Genomic DNA, 23433 nt, shown 5'->3' on the forward strand with positions numbered 1-23433 from the left:
ATTGATCACACAGTTATTAAAAGAACAATTCGTATAATGATATTCCGTTGATCTTGCTGTATTTGCCTTGGTTACTGCATAGGTGTTTCCACGCATACTATTGATTATTTGGTTATGATGTTCCTGATCAATATTCAAATAAGGTTTTATGGAATTTACATTACTGTGCCCAGTAATTTTTAACAATTGCTGTTCTTGAACTCCACTCTTAGCTAGTTGACTGACTGCAGTTGCTCTATTAGAGTGATTGGTTATTTTCCTGTTTCGTATCCAAGCCAATTGCTTCAGCAGAAGATTTCGTTCATCCGTTGATTACATTTCTACCCAGAGGCATATTGTCATACCAGTTATCGCTTCCTGTCTTCCAGTGACGATTTGGCCTTAAAAATAGTCTATTTGTCTTGATATTTGTGCCTCGTTTTGATAATAATTTAATGAATAATCTGACAGGACAAGCATTGTTATCACTATTTTGAACTAACCATTTGCTAGAGGCGCAGTTCTTTGAACCCCCTTGGCAGGTTTTACTGAAAATTGGATTATATTCTATCCCATTAGTTGGAGATCCATTGTTGTCCTTTTCGATATGAAAATAATCAACTAAGCAAGCAGCACCTTCACCACCTCTCCAAGCCAATTCCACCGCTGCTATGTGATAAAATTTGCGTAGGAGTCCTATAGGGGTATTTTCATCCCAAAAGTTTATAATTTTACTCATTTCATTTGAAGTTAATGGTACTGAGCTTGTTTTGCGTTTAGTGGGATCTGTTTGTAAATTTCTTCGTGCTGCGTCGCGTGCATTCCGTGCTTGTTTGAATGCAACACTTTTAAAGGGGTCTAGCATGATATTATACTCCTTGTAATACTTTTCTTGTAATAATTTGCTTGTTATATTCCATACGGTTTTAACAGTAGCCTCCTTAAACTCTGTGCTATCCTTTTTTCTCATATTAATCGCCCAATCCTTGAGTATTAATGCAAGCTCTTCGAGAGTACGATTTCCATCCAATTCATATTTTCTGGCGTCACAAAACTCCATAAATATTTTCCAAGTGTATTTTTTACTATTGACAGTATTTTTTGGTGTATTTTCTTCAATGATTTAGTCAATTGCCGCATCATTTTGAACACCAAAGCGAGGAAGTGACATTTTCGAAATAAATTGAATTACTGAAATGTCAAACAACTTTATTGTGTTTGTTGCTTAGCAATGTCATGACATAAGTGATAACTACCCGTGAAAACTATCCATGGGTAGTTATCAGTGTAATGATGGTTTCATTGGTTATTTCGACACACATGACTAGAAATAGACAAATTTGATAGGATAATTTTTTTGGCAAAAAATTTTCATTATTAAATAATCAATTATCAAATAATGTGTTGAAAAATTAATGTTCATCAAATAATATCCAGATTACCATAATTATTGTTAATACATACTTCAAGATACTCTGGAATTAACAGCTTTGAAGTGTCAAAAGCCCGTATGAAAGGCACCTGTTATCCATCTTGCTGCACTCCACTGCCTCAACGCCATTACCTCAGTGAAAGAGAAGGGTGAACAAAATCAATATGGGTACATATAGTGGTTCAGCTCTAAGAAAGGCATTCCTCCGGTTTCGATTATTTGAACAAAAATGTGTAGAATTAACAAACTTCGAATAAAAAACCATCGTCAGTACAAAATAGTAACAGTAATAAACAAAGTAATAAATTAGTGAAAAAAAGACAACGTAAAAATAGGTACTTGATATGTGATTGTGAATCTCATGTTCAACAAAGATGTTCAAAATCTTGGTGTCCTTAGGTAATGTGAGAGTATTTTCAAATATTACTACCGAGTATTAGCGTTTTTTTTTGTGATCATATTTTTGAAATATCATTATTTGAACTTCAAATTATAGTTCTAGATTATTACCGTAGTGTTTCAACTGCTTTTGACAAAGAATTAGAATCATAGTTTCCCTTTAGTAAAATTTTCGCGATATTTTTAATGAAGGAGTTGACTTTATTGCAGTCTGTTATATAACTTTTGGAACTGCTCAGTGGGAGTGTGCTCGTGAGTAAAAAAATGATTTTTTTTGTAATTTTGCTTGAAGTAATTATTACTAATACTTGATTAGATTTTTTTTCATAGAAGCGGCTAGTTGACTATAAAATGAAAAAATTAAAAACATTTCTAATAGATCCATCCACGCAGATTAACAAAAAGAAACAAACTTGGATGGAATTTAACCACATTTTCTTATTCACTTTATTTCTTGGATCATATACAGGATAAGTCAAGTTGAACAGGCTTTTTTGAGAATATAAAAAGAGAAGTCGGTAAGAGAATGTGTTTGTATATCTCGAAAATGTTTTGCTCAGACATAAATACTTCATTTTTGGGCTATAGTACAATCTGGTTAACTTTCAATGAATGCTGCAGAGGCAGAGAGAAAGCGATTTCCCGTTAGACAGCTTGGTTTTGCAACTGACCGCCGTAGAAACTCTCGTTTATCTTGAATTAGCAAGGTTTTTTGTTCTGTTGATACAACAGACGCAATCTATGGTATCATCTTCATAACGGAAGAAACTAGCTTGCACCTTTTCTCAAAAATCCTTAGATTACGCCAGTCGGGAGCTAACAAGCAACTCGGGCTGCTATAAACCCTCAAAAAAAACTATTTTGCAAAAAAAATTGGTATTGAAATGAAAAATGTCATGTTAGTTTGAAATAGTAGAATAGGGGTCCTTTTCAATATTTTCTAATTTTTTCAAATACGATCCTCTATATTTATGAGCAGGTGTTACATCCTGCCGAAAACTTTTTCTCTTGATTAGTAATGACAATTTTCAAATTGAAAGTGGTATTTGTATTTGTAGAGCAGGGAGGGTGAGTGGAGGCCTACAGCACTTAGGCTACATGTGACCCATTCTACATCCTCCTAATAAGTTGTCCTCCTAGGTCCTATCCTTTCCAGGAAGGTGGACAGGTCACTTGGAGAAATCTCCTTTATATCGGCACGTGTAAGCCAAGACTCGCCGAACACACACACTCTCTTATTGTGACTTTTTTCAGCCACTCTAGCCTCACGTCGTCATCACAGACCACTCTGATAATTTCACCGAAATGTCTACGACTTGAACGTGGGCGGTTTGCTGGAGGCGGGGAAGATGATCCCGTCCAGCTCCTCCAGCATTTGATTTTTGATTAGACTCTCCCGTTCTGTGGTAACCTTACCATATGGGTTAGTGTCATCTATGATGGCAACCTTGAGGTGTCTCACGGCGGCCTCCGCGAAGTTTTTGGAAGGCACAGCGACATTACTGTCGTTGCGCGGCTTCTTCAACCTTCTTGGGGTTCCCTCCCTGGGGGTGCTCAAGTGAGGGCGCTTTCCTGCAGGGGCAGCCGGTTCCTTGCCTTTATTCAAGGCGGAGCTCTTTGCGCCCGCCACACAGAGCTGTAAAATCACCTAAAACTTGGCCATAAATGAAATTTGTCAACTTCAATTGTCACCGGTAATAATGGACATTAGGAAAGGTAGATGAAAGGGTCATCCTTTGTGACCATCCTTACCTGTGTATGTCCATTATTTGTGACATGAGAGCAGTTTAAACCTAGCGTTTGTTCACTATGCATGTGTTTGTTTTAAATAACCCCTCAAATCTCATTTGTTTGCTTATTCATTAATTTGTAATTTGTGTTATATTGGTGAAAAAAATTGCTTTGGATATTGATGGTCAAGGTATATACTACATTTTAAGATACATAAGTTTTTTTCAATAGGCTTTATTTTCGAATATAGAGTGTAAAATCATTTGTATAAAGAAAAACTTGTATTTTTCGCCATTCTCCAGCAATCGTGGATATTTCAAACATGTGCAACTAATTGCAACAAAATAGTACTTACGTTTTATGACACTTCAAAGTTTCTAGAATAAGTTTATGAAAGAAAGTTTTTGGTTTTCTACTACACCATCTTGATACAAAACAAAAAAAAAGGAGGATGAGGGAGTCTTCCAAAGAAAGGAAGGAAGTAACTCTATACATGGATGTGTAGATCATGCAAAGAAGTAACTTTCAGACACAAACTGAAAGAAAGTTCTCCTGAAACAGCTACTTTCATATGAACATTGAATTTTACGAAAGAAAAAATTATTTCGAAACAAATACTTCTATATGAACACTGAATTATACAGAAGATACTTTTCTCTACTCAGTTTGTATTTCGAACATTCGTTGTGGAATAAAAATCAGATATCATTCACATGAGTTCTACTTTAAATGAATGGTAACAAATTGCACTTACATAGAACACTGCCATCCTCACTGGTATACACCGATGTTTCGCCTTAAGACACTTGCCTCAAGGCTCTTCAGTACCAAATTGGATAACATTATAGAAAATACACACACTTCATTCATGAATTACGATTTTTTAATGTCACGGAATAAGCTTGATCTGCTTATGTCATCGATGACATCGTAATGACATTCATTCACCTATTTGATTTAATCCCAGCCAATAGGAATCTTATTTGAATTGAAGAGTTACCTCCTTCCTTTCTTTGGAAGACTCCCTCATCCTTCTTTTTTTTGTATCAAGATGGAGTAGTAGAAAGCCAAAAATTTTCTTTCCCAAAAATTAATCATTCCTAAGAAATATAACCCCTTCAATTCAAGTTTATGAAGCAAAATCATTCACAAGTATTCACATTTCATAGAATTTTTCTTTTGAAATTCCCGAGAAATTGTAGATTCAAGTGATATTTTATCAATTGTTACATATTGTGGACCTTCTGTTATGTCTATGACAAGAAAAAAACTACACGAGCTTGTTAGAGCAAGTCCACAGCGACTGCTTGACAGAAAGCTCCAGGATTTGGAAGAAAAATTGGTTTAAACAACCAAGTGCCCCCCGGAAAAAAGTGATAAACTTCAAAAAGTCGTTAAGACTTTTCAAGTGGTAATAATACACTTGTAATAATACAAATAGTTGTTTCTTAGAAAAAGACCACGAATGGCTTAATGGTGAGATTTTACTACCTACTGGCCCAGTTCCTGGAAGTTCCAAAGGTCGCCCGAGCAAAGAATTCGCGGAATCAAGTGAACGCACAAAACGTCGTTAAACAAAAGAACTCAGAGAAAATGTGGTTATTGATGAACTGACATATGCAGCACAGCTGAGTCATCGATCTAGTGGAAACAATTGCATTGCAAAGGTGAACAAAAGTCCAACCAGTGCGGTGAAGTTTCGTAAAGCAGCTGCTATTGGGAGTAGGACTGTGGCTTCATTATTGAAGCCGATTTGACCATGAATCAATATGAGGTGATTCATATATACAAAAAACATTAGCGAGACTATTGCAAAGGTAAAATTACAAGACTTGTTAGACCATACAGCATTGCGACTCTGTAAATATTTAGACCCTATTCCTCAAATATATGCTCCTGATGAAAATTCGTACTTCGTCTTTGTCCTGATGTATAAATGGGGATGTGATGGTTCCAACCAAATTCAATATAAGCAAAAGTTTGAAGAAGAGAGAAGCAGTGATGCATGATGACCGATGAATGGTAATCAAATAATATGGCAGAACACGCAATCTTAATCGCCAAGATTTTCAGGCATATACGAATCAGATATATAGAAGAAGATAAAGATATCACGAATGAAGAAATTGAGTATAACACCAAGCACAAAAACTCGAGATGACAATCGCCTTTATCTCATTTTATGTCTTATGCAATAAACCTTTTTTCGATACAAAAAAATATTTTATATTATCTTCATTATTAATTTGTCTTTATTTTTATTAAGAATATCACAATAGGTCAATTTCTATCCATAACATTCAAAAAAAGTGAGAATTCATTTTTGGCCACGTTTTAGGTGTTTTTACCACTCTGTGTGCCGCAGGAAATACCCTTGCTGTTGGAGGTGGAGTGGGGGAGGAAGAGGGTGCACTTATAGTTGCTGCCACTCCTGCTTCTCACTGTCTTTCCCCTTTTGGCCTCGGTGCCGCAAATGCGCTTACGCCTTGGCCTTTGTATTATACCACGAGGTGATCTGCAATGTCCAGCCCCATTCCAAGCGGTAGATTGGGTTGGACATTTCTGTTCATCCGCAGCCACCGCCTCAGATTGAGGTGAGCACTTCTATCCAGCCTCGGCATTGGGTTTTGTTTTTGTTGTTTCTGGTTTTGTTTCATTCATGTGTGTTCCCACGAGTAGCAAGGGAAGAGTTGGTCACCTCTTACCGCATTACCAAAGGTAGGCTGATTACAATGAGGTTTCGTCCGGTTCCCCACGGTGGCATATTTCGCAAAGGCTTTTGGAGAGTTTTAGTTCTTCTCATCTTACTTATTTCTGCCACTGACCAAGAGTCCGGCGACCCCATCCGTAAGCCCACGTTGGCTTCCCAGGCAGAGCCCCCAGTCCCCTGGCCGTTCCCATATCCGCCACCTGGAGACGCGCCCGATAGGTAGCCCAACCCACGGGTTGAAAGTGGTATATTTTCAGGGGAGATTTTGTATAAAGATGGAGAACTGAAAAAATGGAATTTGTCGGGTCATAAAACATTACGGAAATTTTTTACATATGGATAAACGTTATTTTTCAACGTTACTATCCGATAGTTAGGAATCTTAATTCAAAACTTGTAAGATACACCTTCTTCTCACGATCGATTTTTTGAAAAAAAAAAGTATTTTATTGATTCCTTTGTTCTTCTCAAAAAATGCCTGATACTTCACTCAACTTGGTATAGCCTGTAAACACGTTTTGTGTGTGTACCAATTCATCGCAAGCACTACCCTATTCATTTTTCCAGCACCAATCATTTGTTAGTTCAGCCTTGGGCCTTGGCAAAATTTCATCCTTGCACGATTTCCATTTCCAAACCTTTCGGGTACCATCTAACAAAGGTTTCAAAGACATAGATTTTTTAAAACGGTATTTCTTGTTTTAGAAAAGTTAATCTACTTGTAGAAGAAATTTCAACAACTTTGAAAAAGTTGAAACTTTGAGAATAAATAACACGTTCATAAAAAAGAGTTAAAATCGAATAATAACTTAAATTTATGTAAATTGATGGATGTACTCGTTACTACGTGGTAGGAGATCATAATGAAAAGAGAAATGGAAATTTCTATGTTTTTTACCACTTTTAAAATTGGTAAAAAACATAGAAATTTTCATTTCTCTTTTCAGTTAAATTTATGTTCCTCTGAAATTAAATTTATATGCACTCGACCAAGTCGAAGTAAAAGTAATGTTAAAAAGGAAATTTTGAACGATAAACAAGTGTTAAGCTAACTAAGTTTTTGACAAGTTGTGTATATGTTAAAATTAAATTCATGTTATATGTTAAATTTGCGAATAGGTTAAAATTAAATTTATATGCACTTTTGACCAAGTCGATGTAAAAGAAACTATTGTTTAAGTGGAAATTTTGAAGAAAAATTAATTGAGAAGCTAACTTTGAGTTTTTGACCAGTTGTGTATATGTTGAAATTAAATTCATGTTATATGTTGAATTTACGTATATGTTAAAATTGAATTTATATGCAATTTCGACCCAGTCGAAGTAAATGTAAACTCGATTATTAAAAAGGAAATTTACTTGTATATTAAAATCAAATTCATATACACTTGTTGTTGTTTTTGAAGTGGCAATTTCAAAGAAAAAACGAGTGAGAGGCTGACCTAAGTTTTTAACAAGTCATGTGTACCACCGAATAAACCTGGCGTACTAGAAATAATTAATATCCAGGGATATATTTGAATGTATTTTATATCGATATAACATATTTCACAAATATTTTCGAAATTACTTTATGAAGTTGACATTGTAGTGAGGGAATGTCTACAAAATTATTGTAGTGAAAATTGGTCTGTCAGTAATTATTAATAATAAGTAAATTTTATTATCAAAAATACTCTATTTTCACTCCTGTTTTGGATAGAAAACTGAGAAGAATTAATTTTTTTAGTAATCAAAAATCAATGGGAAATTATATCATTGTATTATTTTTAAACCTGATATGGATTTAACCATCTTGGACTTGACAAATATAAGTAATTTTTTTGAGCACCGATAAATCCGATGTATAACCTGAGTAATTTAAATTCTACATATGAAAGCAAATAACAATTTTACTTTAAAGAACTCTTGGAAACTAATGCATTTTTTGCTCCAGGAGTTTTATATTCTTTAGTGGAGATTAAAGTTCTCAAATGTTGCATGGGAACGGTTGAAATTTTGGAAGATATTTGGCAACACCGCTGTATAGATAAATATGCCATTTTTCTGCGGTATCTTCATGAATAATGAACAATTTCTGTAATAAAATTCACATTGACTGAAGTACTGTAAAAATCGCATGGCAGAACCCCAATGCACGATGCACGTTTTCATCTGTTACATTTGTTGGTTGTTTCAAGAAAATCAGGAAAAATTATTTCATCTTATCCATAAAAATAAATCTTAGAGATGATTGTTACGGGAATAGATAATATATCTGTAGGAAATCTGGAAAATTTTTGACGGACCAAAACTGAGAATTTATCACATTGAAGGGCAAGCACAGTTGGAAAAATGAAAAAATGCATATGCGTCATCAATTTGTGCATCCGATATGAGTCGACAATCTAATCTTTTAATGAAGAACTGATTTTATTTTTGAAAGGTACCAATAGCGAAAATTAGTCAGAAAAAACACATTTTATATTCCAGTTTTCAAATTCGATATCTGGCAATTTGAATTTTCCGGTATGCGGAATATCAGACAGAACTGTCACAGAACCATTCTCAATTTGAGGTTAAAATAAGTTTATGATATAAAATTCACGTACTGTGAAATATAAAATGCCCACAGTTATCAGTTGTGAAGTATAAAAAATTTGTAACCAGAAAGAAACTTTTTGATAAATATGTAAACTGTCAAACTATAGAATAGGAAGAAATGGCCGATAACTCATACTTATATAGCTATATCTCTTTGATATATCGTGAGCAAATGCAAAAGTAAACTGTTTTGTTTTTCTTATTGACTTAAAGAAGAAAATGTTTAAGTATTTTAATAATTACGCATGTGTATTCTTTGCCGTGCCGACTGTAAAGACTGTCAGTGATAGCAAAGCTAGAATACGGTCAAGGTTAGGAAGTAGATATGGTACTATCCGTATCCACGGCTTCATGTTGAATCTTAAGGTGAGTACAGACCGGCCAACAAAATTTTGGTAACATGTTGATGGATGTTGGCAACATATTTGTTGGACACAGCAACTTGTATCCTGATACATGTTTTCAACAGTGTTGCGCGTCAAAACGAAAACCACTAGCCTGTCCAAAACTAACTCAGTGAAAATGGAACTGAATACTGCTGCTTTCATAATTATAGCTACATATGCCCAAAAGCGAAAAAAAAAAATGGTGGCAGACAGTTTTCAACAAATGAGTCGAGCTATGGCAACAACTTAATCTCAGGATAGAAGTCGTTCCACAATTTTAATGTCCCACAATGCAGGAGCAGCTTTAAACATTTCGATTAGCTCCTTGATCCATATCATGTTTGCTTTTGAAAAGAATAACAATGAACTACATTCTAAAGTTTTTTGAATAATAAAAATATCCACAAATAACTTACCTGCTAGATGAAGTTGTGATGAAAAAGCTCACTACCGACACCACTTATTAACAACACAGTATACATTGAAACATGCAACATGCAACAAATTTCTTTCACGTTATGCCACCTGATATGTCGACCAGCAAGCATCAACTACAGTACAATTCCATAATAGTTGGCACTAAATTCTCAGAAAAATTATTGCATTAAAACGAAAACGTTGTTGTCGAGATTGTGATTCTATATAATTCATCATCATTTTTCCTCATCTGTTTAGTATAATTACAGACAGATTAAGGCAAAAACGTCGGTCATTTCTGAGAATTTAGTGCCTACTATTTTGGAATTATAGTATAGTTGTCTGGACACATGTTGACAACACCAATGTCAATATGTTACCAACATTTTGTTTGCCGGCCAGTACTTACTTTTTAAAAGAGATCAATTTCCTAACGCCTGATCATCGCTATTAACATACATTTTCTTCACAATGTGACCAAGAAATAGAATTACTATGACATTTAAACCGATTCGCTTCTGTTTTGTCAAAATATCTCGACGCGAAAAATGAATGTGACCCAATTTTGTATACATGTTGATAGATGGTGCAAGAATCGTTTCCAAATGTAAACATTAGCACCGTATAGAGTTTAGAAGTAAACACAAGTAAATTCACTCCCGGTCGGCGTTATTGATGTATCGTGCACATTTGCACGAGGTTCGATCAAAAAATATGTGAACATGATCTGACTTCATCATTGCTACTGGGAGCTCACAATAAATATCTCATATGATTGTGAACTGTGAATTGATAAAAAATAAAACAAGGTGGTGAAATAAACGTATGTTTTGTAAAGTGAGATTATACAATTTGGGCCAAAAACTTATGCTAATCTATTCTAAAGGTTTTTCAGAATGATGAGTTTTTGTTTTTTTACATTTGTTTTCAAACTTCAAATATAATGAATTCATACCCCTGTGAAAAGAGAAAATAAATGATCCGAAAATAAGTAAATTGAAGAGAACTGGCCGATACTTAATGAAAATCCATATTGAAACTAATAAATACGGTTTATTGTATGATTTTCACTATAAAGGGTTTTACAAAAACCGCGACACGTGTTTCGCTATACAAATAGCTTTCTCAAGCATAAACTAAACGTTACTTCCAAATTACAACCAGTTTATACTCTAACCTAAAACGGTCAGGTATGAATTCGTTAACTATATCAATAAATTTTTCAAAAGTACCGTAAATATACCTAATTATTTTTACCTGGAAATGAACAGTTTCAATAAATTATTCAATTCAGTTTGATCGTTCATAAAATATTGAGAGTTTTGTTTATAAACAAGGTGAAAAATGTCGATTTTTGAAAACATTGTTGATGGTATCTGATTCAACGCTGTAGCTACCGAATGACTGAAAACTTGACTTGCTAATTTAACGTTTATCCTTTAAGAGTTAGTTGGAAATAAATGAGAATCAGTAAGTTGGGGTGCTAGTCTATATTGTTTTTCTTTATCCAAGTTGTTAGGTTGTTCAAGATGATTTTTTTTGTTTGTATATTCATCAAATTTCAAAAACTCATCAAAAAATTGTTTCGGCTATATTTCAGCAGATGAGGAGTATCAAAAAAGTAAAAAATAATTTTTACTCATCAACAAAAAAATATGGCTGCTGTACAGTCACTTCGAGATATTTTCCGGCAAGTTTATAAAAATTAGAACCTAAATCTGAAATGATACCTCTAACTATTAATTCAATTTTTGATAATTGCCTAACCTGACCCCACTATTATGGTCTATAACAATTTATTTTATGATTTTCGTTATATGTTCATTCCTTCAATCTTACATAATAAATACTAGAAAAACATAACTTTTTTTGTCAGTTGGAAATCGAAAAAAAATGAATGCCGACATCACCCTGCAAATTACAGCAACCCACAGCTCGACACTTGTTCATTTTGAAACTGGACACAAATTTTTCACAAATACAAAACCACTACTTACAACGACTCAGATTTAGTCGGTTGCGCTATAGGTCAACCGCGCATAAAATTCCAGGTGGGGAATCTTGACCCAAATATGGCGGAGAGTGAACTTACTTGTGTTTACTTCTATACGGTGACATTGGTGCGCTTGAATGTGACGTATCACCCGATTTATTGCCAAAATATTAGCTTTTGTTCACTTAGGGTCAGAAAGTTATTGAACGAACTTAACCGAGGCATTCTATTGACTGTTTCTTCACAAATTTGGAAAATAAGTCATTAGTAAATTTAGCGATGTCTATTTCGATTCATTTCAAAAAAATTGTAGAACATTTACACATTTGCCTTTACCGAATCCATTTCTAGTTCGACAAAAATTTAAAAATGAACATCCTTATCAACAGCGATGTTGCCAGGTATGCACAATTTCACGAATCTCAGAAACACTTGATGTAACATAAAAGAAGTGTATCATTATTCATATTACGTTGACTGGGTTTTGAAGGGTACCGAATTAATAGACTTTCCCAACACATTTTTTGAGGACAATTACTTCGAAAACATCAGCCAGCGGGAGTTATTTTTATTATATTTGTGGAATGCGACAAAGAATTTCTTAAACTTTCATCTCACCAATATGTCATTTTTAAGTTCGTTCATCTCGAATAAAATTGAGTAAACCCCATCAGAGTATCTGATTGAAAATTAATTCATCTGAACACGTACTCCCATTTCCTTGATAATGTGGTTAAATTCATACAGAAACAAAATTAAAAACTATCAAATTTTCCAAGACACAACTCTAGAAGCTGATACCATTACTGAAAAACAAACGTAATAACAATTACATCAAAAAATTAATATCTTCTATGCTTTTATTTTTCAGTGATAATATTGATAGCTATTACTACAGTATCTAAAGCAGAATGCCAAAGTAAGTTTTGTTGTCTGTTTTTTCGTTAAATGTTTGGTGTTAATAATAATTGTTTCTGACAGAAAGTTTAGCTGGCTTCATATTTTTCATATATGTTTAGTTGGTTTTGTTTAGATTTTAGCAACGCTTAGATCTTCAATATAGATAACTTACATTAAACACTATTATGTTATTTTTTTTCTAAAACTACAGTGGATAACTCAAAAATGACTAGTCGTGAATTTAGACCTGAAATTCGTTCTTCACGGTTATGCTGTTGGGATAATATTGCAGTTGAAATGTTTTCATACAAAGTAAAACAAAAATGCATTATTTGCTAAATAGACAATAGTGTTGGAAAATTGCAAATCAGAAAAAATTTTCTTTTTCATTGAGTGATTCTCAAAATAACAAATCAATATACAGGGTGATCTATCTTCAAGTAATGACCTTCAATGTTTCATTGACCGCTAAACGCCTACTGGAGCAAAATTAAATTTTGTAACAAAGCGGGTCTCATATCCTGTATTTCTTGCCTGATTCCATCTTAAAGTTCACAAATACTGCCTGGTCTGTTACTTTAGGGTTTACATAGACCTAGATTTTAAATGACCACAGGAGTTAACAAACTCCTGTACAGTTGCAGCAGACTTAACAGATTGTCTCTGGTCTGGATTCCAGCTTCATCGGACCAGAACCTGTCATTGGCATCGCTTTAAGCTTTGCCAAACAAACATTGAACACCTGGATGGCAAGAAGATTCATGGACCTCTGGCAGAGTGTGAATACCTTCTATTAGACCCAATCTCTTTTGACCTAACCTAACCTAACCCAACGTATAGATAGAGTACTTTTGGTACGACCAGCTGGTACATTTGCATTGCTTCATCTGACTCTTCCGCTTTCGATGCAATAAGCCATCGCGGAGGACCATATACTCTCGCTGAGTGAAATGTGGTCGTATTGAAACCAGTTTCTGCAGTCTGAAGCGAACAAATAAACCGACAATACTGGAAAACCTTAAAGCTACGAATATAATAAAATTCTATGTTGGTCAAATGGAAAGAGCTCGTTTCAAAGATCATCAGAAAAGTATAGGGTAGCTCAATAAGCTTCGTAGAACGACCACAAACTGAAGGATGATTCCTTGAAATTATTGAGTCAGGTGCATGATCGGTACTAGAACTATAAATAGCAATAAAGGCCCCATTCTGAATAATCTAAAATGAATGAGGTTCTGGATAATACAGACATCAATACCGCGCAAAATGTATGGCATCACCTTGATGGCGCACCCATAAACCGAAGTTTACAAAACAAAGTTACAGAACCAGATTGGGAGTATTATTGGTCACCCCGGTCGCTTGTTTTAACGCTGTTGGACTTTTTCGTTCCGTATTGATAGCCCACTGAATTGTAGAGCAACAAATTTTTCAAAACTGATATTATGAATTGCGATTGGGAACTTATTTAAATTTCATAGTTCAATCGCAATTATGAATTGCGATTGGGAACTTATTTAAATTTCATAGTTGCGGGTGGTTGAAGTCGAACGACACCCTGTATGAACATTTTATGAACAAATTCTAATAACTGGAAAAAATCTCCATGACAAAAGTTTTTGGTTTTTCCCGAATATCTTCGAAACAAAAACAGCTATACAATTGATTTTTGGTATCGTTCATATCTGAAAATAGGCCACTTTGCCACAGTTTAACCCACTCTTTATTTGTCTTTTACTGTTTACGAAAATTTGACTAGAAATGGATCATAAAAACTAACTCAGAAACAAATCTGAACCAATTCAGACAACTTTTGTTTCTAAATAAATGTATACTGTTTCTTAAAAGTAGCAAAATTAATCAGTTCAGTTCTAGCTTGATGAATTTCACATATACTTGGTCCTAAAATTAAATAAGAAACAACTTTATGAATGAATTTTTCGAAATTCTGTTGGGATTGAAAATCAACTTTTTTTTTATTCAGAACATTTATTTTTTGAAATACTTTCGTCACCAAATATTTCAACTTTAAAAGTCAAAAGCAACATTTCTTTCATTTCAAAATTTCAACCAGAAGTTGAAATTTTTTCACTTTTTCTCTCAAAGATCTTTCGTGTACTTTTTACTCTAAAATTTAAAGTAAATAATTTTGAATCGTCGTTGAAAGTTATACACTTTCATAGGTTTTGAGCTCTGGTATTTCCATTATACCGTCAAAATTATTATTTTTCCTGATTTTCATTGAAAACGAAACATTTCAACAAAAAAAAACATTCAAAACAAAACACCTTTTCGAGTTATCCAATTCTGAAACTGAACACACCAAAACAATACTTCAAATGTTGTTTGAACGCATGTCTAGGCAGTGTCAGAGTAAACAGGATTCAGCAAGACAGTAGTTGTTTGTTAAATTCTCAGTAACTGTTTATTAAATTTCCAGCGAGACAGATCTACTGTTACGAGTGTGATTCATGGTCGGACATGAGATGTAAAGACCCCTTCAACTACACAGCCCTGCCCAGGGACCAGCCCCCTCTCATGACGTGTAACGGATGCTGCGTGAAAATGGTCCGGAATGCCAAAACAAGTGAGTAATGAATTGAGTGACCGCACACAGACCATATAGATTACCAAATTCTGGTCGGAATATCCATTTGCCTGGAAGTGAAATATCTAGGTATTATCCTAGATTAAAAACTCACCTTAAAAGGTTTTACACCGAGCCCTGAGGGGTTCTACAAAGACATATGAGGTTTAACAAAGCCATAAGGAGGAACACAAAGCCATAAGAGGTTTTACAAAGCCATAAAAGGTTTGACAGAGCCATAAAAGGTTTGACAGAGCCATAAAATATTTTGCAAAGTCAAAAGAGGTTTTACAAAGTTATAAAAGATTTTACGAAGCCATAAGAGGTTCTACAAAGCCATAAGAGGTTTCACTAAGTCATAAGAGGTTTTACAAAGCCATAAGAGATTTACAAAACCACGAGAGGTTATACAAAGCCAACAGAGGTTATATAAAGCCATTAGAGGTTTTATAAAGCCATAAAAGATTTTGCAAAGCTATAAGATGTTTCATAAAGTCATAGGAGGTTTTACGAAGGCATAAGAGGTTTTACAAAGCCATAAGAGGTTTCACAAAGTCATAATGCCCATGTTTTATGGCCATGGACATGAAAGGGACACTGAGTGGGTGTCGCTGAAAAGTATATTATTTGGCAGCACAAAGATGGATGTTGAATGGACTTCCGTAGGATGTCTGTAAACATTTCAATTATAGATTTCTTTCAACTGATTTAAAAACGACTTTGATAGGATATCCATGAAGGGTCCATTATTGCCCGCGTTTATTGATTTCCAGCAGGTTTAATTTTTCTCCTTCATTTTCTCTATGTCGTAGTCCATGTTGAAATCGAAGTTGTTGTCTTAAAGTTGGCAAGTATAGGTTTTTTTCTGTTCAGAACTTCTTTTATGTTCGGAGATTCCTGTTTTAAAATTTCCTTCCTATATAAACTTTTGGGCAGGATCCACATGTTAGATTATAGACCCCTGATTTGTTATCTTTGTCCATTTTTGACTTGTTCAATAGTATTTTTATTTTATCTGATGATTTTCTGTATATGTGAGTATTTTGTATTTGTGTTATTTTTAATGTGGGGGTATACTTGCTTATAGACGTGTTTGAATAGTTTTCTGTCGATGAAGTTGTTGACTGCTATTTGTTTCGTAAAATTCAATTTCTTATTAAAATTCTCTGTGGACATCAGGATACTGATGAGTTTGTAAATAGTGCTACATAGTGAGCTGCTAATTTATGTTGATGAGGATAATAAGAATGGTTATTGATAGTTGGGTATGTATGGATCAGTTTGTGGTAAATTGCGAATTTTTTAATCCTTTTTGCCAGTCTTCTTCTGTAATATTGAATACTGCTTCTTTAATTAGCTCTATTACCTTCTTATCAAATTTTGGAAAATTATTTTTACGTCTGATGATTTCCCCAAATCAACTCGATGGGATTGAAAACACAAAAATTGGGGGGAAGTCTCAGTATGGTGTGTCCATACTTTTAAGCAATAATCTTAAGGGCATACACTTTTAAAATGTTTTCGTCTGTAAAACTTCAAGTAGTTGGTTTTTGATATAGTTTTCTTCATAATACAAATTGATATCCATTAAAAAACTTTGTATTTCATCTTTCCTCGAATTTTTATTCGGTACTTTGATGAGCTGTCGCGAATGATAGGAAGCGTTGTCAAGAACTGTTACACTATTCGCACCAAAATTTGGGATCAATGTGTTTTCAAACCATTCCTCAAAAATTTTAGCTTCCATGTTATTATGATAGTCATTACTGCAGTCATCGAGTTTTTTGCCACATAATTTCAAAGAATTCAGAACCCATTCTTTACTTCCTCCACAATGCACAATGATTAGTCGCGATCCTTTGTTTGCAGGCATGTTAGGCGTACACGCAATTCCACTATTCTTCTGCTTTCCACAACTGCTTGACGTTTGTTTATTATTTTAAATCCAAATCCTAGTTTCTTCATCCAATTCCGAAGAGTTTTTGTCACAGCAGCTCACGTTATGGCCGGAAGTATTCAATTTCTTCCTTATGATTTCAGTTGTAGAAATTTCATTGCTTTTGTAACAGTCGTATATTGTTTTTTTCAGTGATTTTATTAGATGAACCTCTAAAGGTTTTGGTAATCCAGTATCATATCGTGTCTTGCGTTCATAAGGTTTGTTTTTGACTATTTTACGTATAGTTGAGAAAGGAATTTCGGTCAAATCTGATGTTGCTCGTAATAGTTTATTTCCCTCGAAACCAAACTTGAGATGTAGATTCTTATATACATTGAAACATACTCTCTGTGTTTCAATATTCGAATGTATCCGAATCTTATTCACAGATATCTCTTTTTCGCATTGTTCACCATCGCTATTGGAATCACTACACAGGAAAAAATCTGCGTTGTTATTACGTTATTACTATTAGTACTCGTTATTACTATCAGTACACTCAAATCGCGATCAGTTCCTGACGTGAACATTGACAACACGACGGCACGCATTCTATTCGTCACCGTAACATGACTTCAAATTTGATTTTATGACTCTTGAGCCAATCTTAACACTCGGTTAGTAAAATCATCCAATACGAACCGCCAATTCTCCAGACCACGTGGACTAGTCGGCAGCGGCTTTATTCATCTGTATTGTTTTTTTGGCCTTTGAGAACGCCGACAATTTAAGTATGCACATTACCAGTTACTTCGACTGTACCAGAAGAGGGCGATCCGTCTAAACACAGTTATCTTTTTCAGCGTACGAAGTTGTCCGCAGAACCTGCACCTCCCAGCTGCAGATCAACCTATTCATGGTTGATCACGTGTGCATGATGGAAAGTAGCGGAACAGGTCACATGTGCTTTTGTGAGGAGGACATGTGCAACGATGCACTAAAAACTGTCCGATTGACAGATCTGATTATCCTGCCCCCCGTAGTATTGTTCCTATCACGCCTGTGCATGAGGTAGAGAGTTTTTTAGGCCGATATTAGGCTGTTTTGGATCGAATTTGAACTAGTAGCGGTATATTTATGTGATCATACTTTTAAAGAAACATTGCTTCAAATCGAAGGTCAAGTGGATGGGGTACACTGCGAGAAGTGATTTAGTAAACAAGTTGAGTAATTATTCAGAAAACAGACATGTTTGATATAAGAATTTGTTGCAATATAATAACTACACATTTGTGTAGTAAGAATAGGAGGGAGGAGGTTTTGCCTTTGGAAAATCACTATTAATAAGATGTTTAAAAATAAAAGTCATCTCTGCGAGTTCCAGGCTTAGAAGCACAAATATTAAATCGACATTCGTTCATGGAAGAAATTAGCATTTGTATTGGAATGTATTCTAAAAGGTGGCGTAGCGACAGCTGAAAATAATAATTGAAATCACGTGTATTCAAAAATAAGTTATTTATATTTTCATAAAGATACTGATATGGAATGAAATGACGCCAGAAAAATTTGAAGATAAAATATTTGTGTACAAATAAAACGATAGATGTGTGTAAAATAACAGTCAATCCATTATCTACATGTGTTTTATGACTGTTTTGAATTCATTTGATGAGAATCAATATAGAAACAGTCATTATAGACCAAATTCGATATCATGGACAAATATTGCCTTGGATTTCTCAAAGCGTATGGAAGTAATTTTAAATTCAACCCCATAAAACAAATTGTTGAAAAAAAATACGGTAAAATCCAAAAACGGTTTTAACATATTCAAAGCAAACAATGTCTTCAGTTTTTATTCAAATCACAAAGTTACGGCCAATAAAGATAAATGATCGAGAATAATATCATCGTCATACAAGATTAAATATGAAATGTTCACGTCCTATTAGAATCAAATAATTTTGTTTACTGAGAGAAAAACACTGTAGATGTAATTTCTTTCTCACTGTATCGTAGCTATGTTGTCAGATTTACTCTTGGGACTGATTGATACCCAGTAAATCTAAGACGGAATGTTTGTTGCTGTAATATCAAAGTACCTAAAATTTTGAATTTCAGATCTGACTCATCTTTGTAAGTTCACATCAAAATAATCTTCGCAATAAAAATCTGCTCTGCAAGTTTGGTTGGTAGGTATACCAACCAAAGTGGTGATGTCGCTAACGGCAAAGTTATGAAAATGAGAGGCTTCACATGATTCAGAAGGAGAATCTATTGGAATTTACTTTTTCGATCTCTCCACAGGCACTTGCCTGTTTCGTTATTTTTCGTTCCTTCCAAACGATAGCTTCCGTTTCTTTTGAACTCATAAGTCATGTTCTATGAGGTGTGTTTTGTACAGTACCTACTATAATGTAAAATATTTTTCTCTAGGTATATTTTACCATTATTCTCTTAGTTTCTTTCAGGCCTATTCAATGAGTTGGCGTCCTTCCAAAGGCCATATAAATGGAGTTTATCCATGACTGATACATTTATTTACTTCCTGAAGACGTCAACTTACTTTATGAAACGTGCGTCGAGAACACTATTGCAGTTGTGGTCTCTTTTTTAATTTATTCTAAGCCACAGGTTCCAATTTAATCTTTTATTAAATTCCATATGGTAAATGTGGTAGTTATTTCCGATCTCTTGAAAATAAGAGTCTGAATAGGTCAGTTATTAATTCATCCATTATTACAAAATGTGAAGAGACTCAAGATTTTCTGATTATTGCCATGAGAAATACTATTTCACGAACATTCAAATTAATTATTTCATTATTATTATAATTCAATCAAATTATTCAGATGTTTAAGTCACCTCTTCCAAAATGTACAGCTTCCCAAAAGAATGTGATCTAAGAGGTGATTCATGTGATTTTGTGGTGAACAAATCAATTTAGATAATGTTACTAAGACTTTTTCATGAGTTTAATGAATATGAGGAGATCAGAATCAAGTTCAATCCATTATTGCTGCATCCCTTAATGTGACTCGTAGTCGAAAAGGTCTCGAAGCAGTGACATCAATTTTCAGTGAGAAAAGCGACAAAAACTGCATTGGACTCCGAATCATGATTAGAAGCGTAAATAGACAGCCAAATATCATGGTTAAACATGCCGAAAATTGGAAATCCAGCCACTTTATAAAACTAAATCTAGGGAAATTAGAAGTCAATGAAAAGAAATAATCTTTAAAGAGTAGAATCAAACTCATCATTCCTGTAGGCAAACAAGAAAAGAAGTAAAAAATCCCTATAATAAAGAAAGTGAATTCAACATCAAAATGGGTGTCTTGGCAAACTATATACCTAAGAAGAATCCACAAAATAACCTATATAAACACCAATTAGGAGTTGTGAAGACAACGAAAGCACTACATGCATTGCTTCCACACCTTTGAAATAATGCATACCATAAGTAGTTGTAGAAAAACATATAAACCACGGTCAACAAATTCAAAACAAGCTTTGATACAAATCACCTCACTAAAGTTCCAAAATGTTCAGCAAGTAAAAAAAACAACAATGAGTACATGATAAATAATGAGTATATAATAAATGAATCATTTAATTAATTAACAATTATTATATTACCTTAGTTTGATATTTGACAAAATCTCATCTTTGTCAATTGTATTGAAAAGATTGTACAATTGTTCTTCGCACTTCCTGCCAATTTGTATTTCAGCACTGTTGTAATTCAAATTTCCCCTTTAGGATGTGTAATAAAAGTAAAAATCTATTTCTTGTTCATAAATACGCCAAACTGCACGTTCTTGAAACTGCTCAAAATGTTTACAAGGAAAATATTCACTTTAAAAAGGTAGGTACATTATACATATGGAAGCCTCTTTTGGAAAATTATTTTCAACTGAATAACTCAAATGAAGTAAAAAGTCACCAAGCCGACTCGATTAAATTGTTATATAAATACCTATGAGCCAATTTACTCAATAAATGAGTGATAAAAACCATATTATGAATAAAATACGAATTTGGAGCTACTTCAAATCAAGAACTGAGAGATTTTTTAGATTTCTGGAAACTGTATTAACAAGTTTCAAAATAATCAACATGGCAATAGTTTTTCCATTGTCGTCTGGTGTACTCATTTGTGCTTCTAGAAGTTTTTCTCTCCCTCAATCGATTCTATAAAAACCTACAATGGTACTTGCAATAACATTCGAACGGTTTTCCAAAATATTTTTGAGGCAAAAATGGCAAGCTCAATTTCACCCGTCAATTTTTGAAGCAATGTTATACCCTATAGTAGTAAGCAGCTCTTTTAAGGAATTCTACACAATGAAACTTTTATGGATATTTTTAGTTTGCCTACATTGCATAAAACATTCCTCAAACATTCACAAAATATCCATGAAATATTTCAAATTACTGGCTCACAAACGATTTTAAACTCTTTGAGTTATGGTAGAGTTGTAAAAAAATAAATAGCATGACATTTACAATTCAATAAAACATCTTATTTTATGCCTTAGACAATAAATAAAAAATTGGAACAAAAATACAACCTGTAGATGCTTATTTTCATATTTACATCTAAAATATTTCTAACCTTATGTGTAAAGTGATTCTATGGAGTAACGAAAAGAGATTGTAACCTTTAATGAAGATCTAGTAAGAATATTTTTGACTACAGCCAACTAGTGTCACTTTGCGCACATCTCAACTTTCAGATTTCCTATTCTAAGTGTAAGTACCACCTCTATAAATGATTGTACACTCATAGCATATCAAAATTCTCTCATATTTAAATACCCATATCATTGTAGTGTTCAGTCTTTTTTGAAAAAATACAGTATAAAGAGTTACAGTATATTTTCAAAAAGTACCCTTGTTATTGATAGAACATAAGTTCACTAAAAAAAGACATTTTTTTCAACAAATAAGCGCATTGAGAACTCATAAGCGTCGCTTTTAGAATTGCGAAGTTTTTCATATTTTAGAAATTTAAGGCATGAGTTATGCACGATTTGCACAAAACCAACTAGAAAAATCTGCAAAACTGTAGTTTAAAAATCGATATCTTCTATTTCATTGGGATCGAACCAAAGTGGGAAAGCTATTTATGTTTTCCGCAATTGTATATTATGATGTATATAACATAATTCTTTTATTTCTATAAGAAGGTATAAGAATTTTTTTGGGTGACTACACAAGAAATTTCCAATCTGAACACGAAACATCATTCTTCAGGAATCCTGTTCGAATCAGAAGCAACTTCATTAACATTGACATACAAAAATATTTTATCCATAATCATTTTATCCCCAAGTACCTATTTGCTAACACCTTAATGTATTTACATGCACTATTTTGTTATGCATGATGTGATATCCGAAGTTTCAAAGTCAACAGATGAATTTTCAACCAAAATTCTTACAATTTGATCTAGATTAATGAAAAATACAATCTTCAAACCTTTTTGAACCAAACTCATTTGCATATATTGGTGGTTCCTTCAGAAAAGAACTTGAACTACATTTCAATGAAATTGTAAACACCTGTTTCAATAGGTTCGGTTAAAAGCTTGCTCTTTAATTTCAAAACATTTAATTTGCATGTTCCATAGTTTTCAAATATTATTCTGAACTATTCTATCTCAATGAAACATTTTGGTTATCAGAGCTTTTTTAGGAATTCAAAATGCACAGGCTTATACTATGACTGGCATGTTTGTTACCTTACGAAAGGTGCATGATAAAGGCTAGTTTGATTCACTGAGAAATTTGATAAAAAGGAATCTTTCTTAGCCTTTTTTTGAATCCCATTGGAATTTATTAGAAAAAAAGCTTGTTTTAGTAGAAACCTGTGCATGCAGATTCCTAGGATAACACGTGCACTGACTTGTAAATATAGCACATTTCATTCCAATACAGCATGTTTCGATGAAACTACACAGCTATCAATCAGTTTCAGAAATAAACAAATTTTCCACCTCACAGAAGTATTTTAGGGCCTTTTCTCGTTATTTACTTTATGTACGCAACTGAGGTATCCCGATTTTCGACACAGTACTGGATACTAAATTTGTTTACTTTTTTTATATCCCGTAATGTGCCGAAATAGGGAAACATCAGACTCACCTATTGTAAGAAAAACATGTAAATATTAACTGTAGTTGTTACATATGGATCAGTTGTTCAAAAGGTAATCTTATTGTATCTCAAAATAAATGTTTACCAATGTTGTTTTCGTCTTTTCCGCTCGAATGTTAGGTTATGTTTCATTATATTTTATAAAAGGCTGTTGGTCATTGAGCACTCAGTTGTGAAAAAACCCGACCCAATAATAAAACTATTGCTCAAGTAGGTCACAGTAGTGATTATGAGTATATATAAACAAGTTCTACTAAAAATTAAAACTCACTG

General features: G+C 33.7%; 1 protein-coding gene across 4 annotated transcripts; it reads left to right on the plus strand.

The window, feature by feature from the left end:
- Positions 1-1429: 1429 nt before the first annotated feature.
- qvr (glycosylphosphatidylinositol-anchored protein quiver) lies at positions 1430-23252 on the plus strand. Of its 4 annotated transcripts, XM_023162218.2 has the most exons (5): positions 1430-1810; positions 2021-2062; positions 12502-12549; positions 14971-15117; positions 17860-23252. In XM_023162218.2, the coding sequence occupies exons 1-5, from the start codon at positions 1786-1788 to the stop codon at positions 18069-18071; spliced, it is 474 nt and encodes a 157-aa protein (XP_023017986.1). In that variant the 5' UTR covers positions 1430-1785; the 3' UTR covers positions 18072-23252. The 4 variants fall into 4 exon arrangements, with proteins under 4 accessions (XP_023017986.1, XP_023017988.1, XP_023017987.1 ...); XM_023162220.2 differs by lacking the exon at positions 12502-12549 and having other exon boundaries at positions 1438-1810; XM_023162219.2 differs by lacking the exon at positions 2021-2062 and having other exon boundaries at positions 1447-1810.
- The last annotated feature ends 181 nt before the right edge of the window (positions 23253-23433 follow it).

The sequence above is a fragment of the Leptinotarsa decemlineata genome, unplaced genomic scaffold, assembly GCF_025532065.1.
Source record: "Leptinotarsa decemlineata unplaced genomic scaffold, Ldec_3_MD MMD2_tig00026282_RagTag_RagTag, whole genome shotgun sequence".
Classification (NCBI taxonomy): domain Eukaryota; kingdom Metazoa; phylum Arthropoda; class Insecta; order Coleoptera; family Chrysomelidae; genus Leptinotarsa; species Leptinotarsa decemlineata.